This window comes from Nicotiana sylvestris, chromosome 7, assembly GCF_000393655.2.
Source record: "Nicotiana sylvestris chromosome 7, ASM39365v2, whole genome shotgun sequence".
NCBI classification, from domain to species: domain Eukaryota; kingdom Viridiplantae; phylum Streptophyta; class Magnoliopsida; order Solanales; family Solanaceae; genus Nicotiana; species Nicotiana sylvestris.
Genome location: NC_091063.1, coordinates 23,019,467 through 23,029,868, shown reverse-complemented (window position 1 = coordinate 23,029,868; position 10,402 = coordinate 23,019,467). Strand labels below are relative to the sequence as shown.

The 10,402-nt window shown below is 38.7% G+C and overlaps 1 protein-coding gene across 1 annotated transcript; it reads right to left on the bottom strand.

Annotated features, from left to right (window-relative positions):
• Positions 1–8,720: 8,720 nt before the first annotated feature.
• Positions 8,721–9,923, bottom strand: LOC138872841 (uncharacterized). Its single transcript, XM_070151261.1, has 3 exons — positions 9,632–9,923; positions 9,207–9,400; positions 8,721–9,041 (listed from the first exon to the last, which is right to left on the bottom strand). The coding sequence occupies exons 1-3, from the start codon at positions 9,921–9,923 to the stop codon at positions 8,721–8,723; spliced, it is 807 nt and encodes a 268-aa protein (XP_070007362.1).
• Between the last annotated feature and the right edge of the window lie 479 nt (positions 9,924–10,402).

Below are 10,402 nucleotides of genomic sequence, written 5' to 3'. Positions count from 1 at the left end.
AAATATGTATAAGCCTGATTATTAATCTGATTTACAACAGCTACAACCAATCCTAAATTTTGGACTGAATCCTGACTAAGAATGTAACCCCCTAACACAATTACATCCAATCAACATTTGTAAACTTGAATTCAAACTTGACATTACAACAATATTACACTGAGTTCAGCATAATAATTCAAACTGATCTTCAAATTGAACTAAGATCAAACATACACAGGAGCATTGTCAATATACTGACAATGCCCTGTTCAGAAAACAACATATACAACATACATTTGAATTCACTGATTCACAAACAAACATGATTTAATTGACGAGTATTAATCAGTTGACTATTTACAACATTTGTCCATAATCAGTCTAAAACAATAGAAGCAAACTGTTTCAGTCAGCATTTTCAGAAATGAAAATTCGTAATATAACTAATCGACGAACTTAATCGAGTTGATTACACACATTGTAAACAATCACAACCAACAGAAATAATTTCATATTTTGATCATAAGACGGGCATGAGACAAAGATGACAGAATTAATCAAAACAAAATATGAAAAATTAACAAGTTATTAAAACAAACGAAAATACATACAGAATACACAAACAGAAATAGAAAAGTACCTCTGAATTTTAATCAGACTCGAACTCAACTTGGCTTCGGATTTGTTTGAAATCAAACAGACCTTAGTCGAAGTATTTTCCACTGAAAATACTTCGACTAAGGTCGATTAAACCTCAATCTTTATTCAATCTGGACAGAATCCAAAAGTCTGGTATTTTTAGGGTTCTTGAAAGTTCGATTTGGGATTTACTCATTTCTGGTTAGATTCGAGGGAAACCAAAGATGTTCTAGGCACGAGGGAGGTCAGGGGGGTAACTGGTGTGAGTTTGAAGTAGGTTGGGATAAGGTCAGGTTGTACTCGAATCTTCAAATGAAGATTCGAGTAGTTCCAGTATGATTCGAACCATGCAACTAACAGATCCTTGGTGAGGGGATTTAGGAGAAACTGTGGTGTTATTTTGGAGGTCATCGGAGAAGATAAGGTTTTCAGGCCAACCTTCGATTTAAGATTCGAAGAGTTGGGGCCTGATTCGAAGGAAACCAATGTTAGATCTGTGTAGAGGATGTTCAGGGGATTCTAGGGTGTTATTTTGGTGACCGGCGGCGTTGATGCCGCCGGGTTTCAGGCGGTGGGATCCTAGGGCGGCTAGGGTTAGGGGGGTCTGAGGAAGATGATGAACAGTGAGCGGAGGGGGGTGTTCATTTAGGGGCCGGGGTAGGGGCTTGGGACTTATATAGGGGTGGGGTGGATTGATACTATCCGTTAGATCAAGTAGAATGAAGGGCCAGGATCAATTCATTAAACCAAACGATGTCGTTTGGTTTAATGCCAGGGTCGGCTGAGTCGGGTCACTGGATCGGGTTACGGATTACGGGTAAAGGGGTGAGATCTTGACCGTTGGTTGGATTTGATCCAACGGCCCTTGATGGGAGGTGACCAAACGTCGTCGTTTGGTTTTGGCTTTGAATTGGACCGGACAGGGTCATCTGGCTTGGGCTGTGGGGGGGGGGGAATTAATTTATTTGGGCCTGGATTTTAATCCAGGTCCGATTTTGTATATATATACATTTTTTCATTTTTTTTAATTTAGATTTCTAATTTTAATTATAAAACAATTTTAACTTCACAAAAAATATATTAATTATTCTATAACAATTATTTAACACATAGACAAAACATCAATCACATAGTGGAATATTTAAAATAGAACTATTGCATATTTTTTGTGATTTTGTTTAAATTATCTTTTAAATACATAATTAAATCCTATATGCATGCAACATGTATTTTATTTTAATTTTCAATTTATTATGACAAAGTAAACATTTACGGACATAACACAAATATTTAACTCCACGCAAATTCAAGAATTACACAGTAAAAGAAGTTTATTTTATTTTTTTGATTTATTTTGGAATAGTTTTCATAAGGCAAAAATCATGTGCTCACACATGACATATAGTATGCTGAAGCAATAAGTATGAATATCCTAAGAATAGGTTATCTAATGTACAAGTTCAACAGGATTTAAATGCAAACAAACATAACAATCCTAGAACATGGCTTCTAACACAGATTTGCAGAATATAAATCCTATAGCATGTTTTCTACCAATTTTACCCACAGTACCATACAAATACCCTCCCTTTTCACTAGTCACCCCAATATCTGTTTACAATTAATTATTACAGACCAAAGATTGAATAAATTACATAAATAATAAAATATAAATCAAGCTATATGGAGCTTGAAGTAGGCCCAAAGCAAATCCTAGTGTACCAAGCCTTCAGTAGTCTCAAATGCCAAGGATTTCATAGCCCCGATTGTGTCCAGGTGTGTCAGAGTTCCCTCAGGACCTCAAGGATCCCGGGCAGTGCTCACACCTAGACTTTCCTCAAATAAAGACTGATTATGTGCAGTGTGGAAGAGTCATCCCTGATATGCCAGAGTTCAGAGAGATATCGAAGATCTCTAAGCAGTACACATACCATAGGGGTAGGACTTAATAATCTAAGAGTAAGTGAGAGTGCATAATTTTGAAAAGGGTTTTGGGAAACAGTATAGAGAGGACTCTTAGAGGTGAAAAAGATTTTCTGAAAACCAGTATTAATTTGGTGGTAAAACAACTTGAGAAAAGTATGAAAACACTTTGAAATCAAAACACAAATCACAGAATAATCATATTCAGAAACACTTGGCAAGTAGGTTCCACACAGGGAGAGAGGGGTTGGGGATACATAGAATACACCTTAGTGTATAGTGGAGCACAAAAGCAAACAGATGTTCAGAATAACTAAGTTAGTTACAAGGATAGGTGATTGAGACATGGAGCAAAGATGTTGAGAACACATAAACCTCTAACACACAACTAGAGTTGCCTTGAGAGACCAGATGACTTAGCAAAGTAGAGTAGAAAAGGATTTAACTGAACAGACTAGGCAAAACACCACACAAGCATTATAATGTAGACATGCTAATCACATACTGAACAAAACAAGATTTAGACATGCTAGATAAATAGTAGACAAGCAAGTATAGTTGAGACATATTAATCACATGTTGAACAAGGCAGTATTAGACATGCTAGGTAAACAGTAGACAAGCAAGTATAGTTGAGACATGCTAATCATATGTTGAACAAGGCAGTATTAGGCATGCTAGGTAAACAGTAGACAAGCAAGTATGCTAATCACATATTGAACAAGGCAATATTAGGCATGCTAGATAAATAGTAAACGGGAGCAGGAATGAACTCAAGACTGATGAACTAAAGTAGTAACAAACACATAGGGTTTAGATTCTAAAATTTAATCAGATACATACTAGTTAGGGAAAGAGAACACAAGATGTAAGACAGGTGTTGTGCAATTTCTAACCTTGGCTTACAGTCGGCAAAACTAATAAAGAACACAAGTAGCGGAAAGAACAAAGAGCTTTTTAGAGTGTAAGAGTAGTGGTGAACTAATGTTTGTGTCTTGAACTGAGAATAGAGGAGAGTATATATAGCAGTTTAGTAGCGGAGCAGAATAAGGTAAAAAAAATCAAAACTCAGCAATTAGGAAAATTACAAGATCAGTCACACATGAAATCAGTATAGTCTTCCTTTAATTAAGGACAACTACTCAACGGTTAAAGGACATGAGTCACTTAAGGCAAGAAATCAAATAAGACCTAAGTAAAGAGGTAAACAAACATGAGTTTAATTAAGGAAATAATCGTGAAGAATCAGTAACATTACATGCAATAAGGTAATAAGAATTATTAAAGTCATAATCAAGGGAATAAATCAAGAATCAACACATAATTTTTAACCAAGCAAATCAATAAATCAAAATTCCAAATAGTACTGATTTAAAGAGAGGAAAAATATCAGTTTTCACAAATAGAAGAGTAGGCTAAATAAAACTTCATAAACACACATAAATTAGCCAAGAGATCGACTCAGAAACCCTAATAGAGATGACCTAGGGTAAAAGTCACAAGATACATGAATTAGACTAAGAAAAATCATGAAAGTCAAAGCATAAAGCGTAACAATGCAACAAGTGACACGGAAAAACCCAGGAATGAAGCAAAAGTATAAGAAAATTGGGGCTTTAGCACAAATCAAATAAGGTCCAACCAATATTAACATGAATCAGTCAGTAAAACTTAAGAACCACGATTAAACACTTGAAAATCAGAAAAGGCTTTGAAAAGGCGAGTTGAGTAAACCCTAGTTTTTAGGAAAAACGGAGAATCGATTAAAAACCCATAAGACCTTCGTGAAAACATGTGAAATAGGTTTGATTCATCTCAGATCTAAAAAGATCTAAGAAGATCAAAGGATAAAAATTAGGTTTTTTTTAGAAAGGTAACAGAGATGAGCATAGACTTAGGAAACCATGGATTCAAGACAAAAATGAGAAAGATCTTACTCAAGGTCAAGCCAAATACCCTTAAATGGGCCAGAAAACTCAAAGGTATAAACAAACCGCCCAGGTCCCTTGAGAATCTCCTCAAGGATCTTGGAGATGGAGGTACCATAGTATAAAAGAGGCCATTAGGGGCATGAGGTGATAGAGAAACATCGTAGAACGGAGGCTAAGCCGGTGATGGCGCTTGAAGATTAGGTTTTAGGTGGAGAGAATTTGAGAGAGGAGGGAACAGATGACGGCGGGGAAGGGTGGGAAATGATTAGGTTAGAAGGGGGTATATGTGTTTAATTAAGGTAAGGGGAGATTTGGACCGTTGATCAAAATGATCAACGACCAGGATTGGTCGGGGTATTGGGTCGAGTGAATGTAGATTGGGCTAGGGTCAGATAGGATTGGGCCTGGGTAGATTTTGGGCTAATGTGGGATTAAGAATTGGGCTGTCTAATTGGCTGGGTCCAAATGAAAAGGGGCTATTTGTTAAACACATATTTAATAACTAAAACAATTTTAAAAAAAATTTAATAAATTATAAAGAATGATTTTCATGTCTGGAAATGTTTTAAAATAATTATTTATAATTTTAAAAATATAAAAAGCTATTTCCAGCAAAATAATATAATAATGCGTGTGTGAGCTATAATTACAAAGTAATTATAATTGCAACCTAAAAATATTAAAGTGGATATTTGTGCAACAATTGAAACTTAGTACAAATGTAAATAATAAAATTAAGTCACAAAAATTATTATAAAACTATTTGTGATTCAATCAGTGATTGTTTTATAAATAACATGTTGGGATAAATTAATAAAAAATATTTTAAAAATGCAAATATTGTATGAAAAATACTAATTGATGCCAAGGCACAATTTTGAAAATACTATGCGAAAAATTGGGTATCAACAACTGCTCCTCTTTACCCGGAAAGGATGAAAGAGTTTTCGGGTAAAGAAATGATGGCCAATTTTGACTGGCTAGGATGTTTTGAAAGATAGAGGCTGGACTCTGGACTTTGAGCTGCCTACATATCCCTGGTTTTACAGGAATTAGGCCATGTATAGTTCCGAATTCATTGGCAGAATATACCGATGAAGTCATTCAAGAATGGACAAGAGATTCCGGGATGGGTGAAAGAGTGGTTATGGTGAATGGTCAAGTTTGAGATAGTTGAAGGAACTGGAGAAAGATTGCTCCCGCTAGGATAGCAGTTTCTTACTTGTCACCTGCAAGTAAATAGATGCCACATGCACTTGTGCGAAAATTTAAACATGATGTAGATTCCCTTTGGACCGTGAAAGTGGTCTTCAGATGGTTAAGGATGATATCCTCAGACTATGATGTCCTGGGCCATGAATTAGTTGGTGAGGGACTCGCAGGCCATAAAATGATGTTCTCGGACCATGAAAATGGTGCCTCTGAACCATGACACCTTTGAATAATGATCATGCAAATTTGAGAGATCCTCAGGCCATGGCATGGTGTCTTCCGGCTATGAGGATGATGCCTTTAGATTATGACGCCTTTGGATAGATTGGCGTTAGCTCATGAGATGCAATAATATGATGTTAACAAGACAAGGCTTAGTCTTGTGAAATGAAGGGCAGAGCTTAGCCCGATAGAAAAGCAAATAGATAGTACCAGAATCGAGCAACATTTATGCAATGAGAGACAATGCCTAGTCCCATGCAAATATGGAGGTAGGGATTAGCCTCATGCAAATATGGAGGCACAGATTAGCCTCGTGCAAATATGGATACAGGGATAACCTCATACAGATATGGAGGCAATGATTAGCCTTATGCAGATATGAAGGCAGAGATTAGCCTCATATAGATATGGAGGTAGGTATTAGGCTCATGTGGATATGGAGGTAGGGATTAGCCTCATGCAGATATGGAGGCAGGGATTAGCCTCATGCAGATATGGAGGCAAGGATTAGCCTCATGCAGATATAGAGGCAGGGATTAGCCTTGTGCAGATATGGATGCAGAGATTAGCGTCGTGCAGATATGGAGGCAGGGATTAGCCTCGTGCAGATATGGAGGCATGGATTAGCCTCATGTAGATATGGAGGCAAGGATTAGCCTTATGCAGATATGGAGGCAGGGATTAGCCTCATGCAGATACACATGCAGATATGGAGGCAGGGATTAGCCTCATGCAGATACGGAGGTAGGGATTAGCCTCATGCAGATATGGAGGCAAGGATTAGCCTCATGCGGATATAAAGGTAGGGATTAGCCTCATGCAAATATGAAGGCAGGGATTAGCCTCATGCAAATATGGAGGCAGGCATTAGCCTTATGCAAATATGCGAGACAGGGCTTAGTCCCATGCAAAAAACGAGTAGCAAATAAGAGTAGCACATTTCTTAGCTGGATATATATTCGGTGTCTGGTGGCCAGTTTGATAGTGATTTTGTTTTGTGTATACATGTTTGTGAATACTATCGCTACGTCAAATGTGCCTGCATTCAAAGAAAAATTGTAAGTTTTGTGAGGGGAGGTTGGTTCATGCTTCTGTCTACTAGCCTTGCTTTGTTCCATTCTGGAGGCCTTATTTGAGTTTCCCTGAGTAACACCTGACTGTTACGGAAATAGAGTTTTCAAAAATATGCAATCATTGATAAAAATAGAGTCATATTAGAAACATATTGAAATATCAAGTAATTTTTAGATGAACTAGTGACTGTAACATATTTCAGAGACATTATAGCTTTCTCATGTTAGAGATTTGAGGGTCCTCTTTAAAATTCTGCCCCAGTTTGGTAGATGATCCTTCGGCCGTTTGCGGGTAACGAGCCTTGTTGAACCTTCTTCGGAATTTTGAGAATCCTTCTCAAAATTCTGCCCCATTTTCTTAATCGATTTCTGACCGTATGGCATATGTTGGTGTTGGCTGGACTTGCTTCGGAATTTTGAGGGTTGTCCCAGTTTCGAATCTTGGGGGAAATGAAAATTTTATTATGATATGACCGAACCCACACGGCTGCCTACGTATCCCCTATTAAATGGGAATCAGGTCAAGCATAGTTCAATTACATCAGATAAGGAAATGTAAATAGTCTAAGCATAGTATCTCTTGACTACGTCTGAATTGATTGGTTTTGGCCAAATTTCTCCATCCATTTCTGCAAGTATGAGTGCTCATCCTGTTAGCATCCTGTGAACCATGTAAGGACCTTGCCAGTTGGGAAAGAATTTCCCTTTGGCTTCATTTTGATATGGGAAGATCTTCTTTAGCACCAGTTGTCCTAGTGCAAATTGTCTTGGTTTGACCCTTTTGTTGAAAGCTATGGACATTCTGTTCTGGTAAAGCTAACCATGACATACTGTGTTCATCCTTTTTCCATCTATAAGGGCCAATTGCTCATAGCAGCTCCTTATCCATTCTGTATTGCTGAGTTCGGCTTCCTGTATGTTCTTTAAAGAAGGGATCTCTACCTTGGCTGGGATGACAGCTTCGGTACCATAAACTAGAATACATGGAGTTTCCCCAGTTGATGTGCGAATTGTAGTGCGGTATCCCAACAAAGCAAAGGGTAGCTTCTCGTGCCATTGCTTGTGGTTTTCTACCATCTTCCTTAGTATCTTCTTGATATTTTTGTTGGCGACTTCTATTGCTCCGTTCATCTGAGGTCTATAGGCTGTGGAATTCTTGTGCTTGATTTTGAAAGTCTCACACACGGCTTTCATCAGATCACTGTTGAGATTGGCGGCATTATTAGTAACAATGGACTCAGGTACTCCGAATCGGCAAATAATACAATCATTGACAAAGTGTGCAATGACTTTCTTGGTTACGACTTTGTAAGATGCATCCTCTACCCATTTTGTGAAGTAATCAATGGCTACTAGAACAAAACCTATGCTCGTTTGAAGTCGTGGGCTCGATAGGACCGATGACATCCATTCCCTAAGCGGTTAATGGCCAAGGTAAGCTTGTGGCATTGAGCTCATTTGGCGGCACTTTTATCATATCGGCATGCACTTGACATTGGTAGTATTTGCGGACATACTGGATGCAATCTATCTCCATAGTCATCCAAAAGTAACCGTCCCTAAGTATCTTCTTAGCCAAGACAAAACCATTTATATGTGGTCCGCAGGTCCCAGCATGTATCTCCTCAAGTAGCTTAGAAACCTCTTTTGCGTCGACACATCTTAGCAATCCTAAATCAGGAGTTCTTCTGTACAAGCTGTGGAAAAAGTGATTGGACAATCTCCGAAGTGTGCGTTTCTAAGTGTGGTTCGCATGCTCCAGATATTCTCCTTTTACTAAATACTCTTTGATGTCATGGAACCAAGGTTTTCTATCCGTCTCTTCCTTGATATGGGCACAGTAAGCCAGTTGATTATGGATTCTCACTAGGATAGGATCAATAAAATTCTTGTCCGGATGTTGTATCATGGATGACAAAGTAGCCAATGCATCAGCAATCTCAATATGAATTCTGGGCACATGCCGAAACTCTATCTTCGTGAACCTTTTCCTCAATTCATGTACATAGTGCAGATATGGAAATATCTTGGAATTCTTGGTGGCCCACTCTCCTTGTACCTGGTGCACAAGCAAATTTGAATCACCGATTGCCAGCAGCTCCTGAATTTTCATGTCGATTGCCATGTTGAGTCCTAGTATGTAGGCTTCATACTATGCCATGTTGTTAGTGCAGGGAAATCTGAGTTTAGTAGATACCGGATAATGTTGACCTGTTCTTGATACCAAAACTGCTCCAATGCCCACTCCTTTGAAATTTGCAGCTCCGTCGAAGAACATACTCCAATCGTCATATGCTTCGGTAATGTCCTCTCCTACGAATGATACCTCTTCATCAGGAAAATACGTTTTTAGGGGTTCGTTTTCTCCTGCCACCGGATTTTCAGCAAGATAGTCCGCTAATGCTTGTCCTTTGACCACTTTTTGAGTTACGTAGACAATATCAAACTCACTCAACAGTATCTGCCACTTGGCTAGCTTCCTAGTTGGCATGGGTTTCTGAAATATATACTTCAAATGGTCCATCCTGGATATGAGGTATGTGGTATAGGCATAGAAGTAATGCCTCAACTTCTGGGCCATCCAGGTCAAAGCACAACAAGTGCATTCAAGTAGAGAGTATCGTGCTTCGTAAGGCGTGAATTTCTTACCTAGGTAGTATATGGCTTGCTCATTTCTCCCTGTCTTGTCATGTTCTCCCAGAACACATCCGAAGGCTCCATTCAACACAGATAGATAGAGTAGCAAAGGCCATCCTGGCTTCGGCGGGACCAACACCGGTGTTGTGGACAGGTACTCCTTGATTTTGTCAAAAGCTTTCTGACGATCCTCGGTCCAGCTTGTCTCGTCATCTTTCCTCAATATCTTGAAGATGGGTTCACATATGACCATGGACCGTGCTATGAAGCGACTGATATAGTTGAGATATCCCAGGAAGCTCATTACGTCCTTTTTTGTCCTGGGTGGCGGTAACTCCTGAATAGCCTTAACTTTGGATGGGTCCAGCTCGATCCCTCGACGACTGACAATGAATCCCAGTAACTTTCCTGTGGGAACCTCGAATGCACACTTTGCGGGGTTTAGTTTTAAGTTGTACCTCCTTAACCTGTCAAAGAACTTTTTCATGTCTGTTATGTGATCTGCGACCCTCTTAGATTTGATAATGACGTCGTCCACATACACTTCTATTTCTTTGTGTATCATATCATGGAAGATGGTCGTCATGTCTCTCATGTAAGTAGCCCCAGCAATTTAGACCAAAGTGCATCATTTTGTAGCAGTATACCCCCATGGTGTAATAAAAGCTATTTTCTCTACATCTTCTTCATCCATCCAAATCTGGTGATAACCTGTGAAACAATCTGCAAAGGATTGGAGTTCATGCTTGGCGTAATTGTCGATCAGGATGTGTATATTTGGCA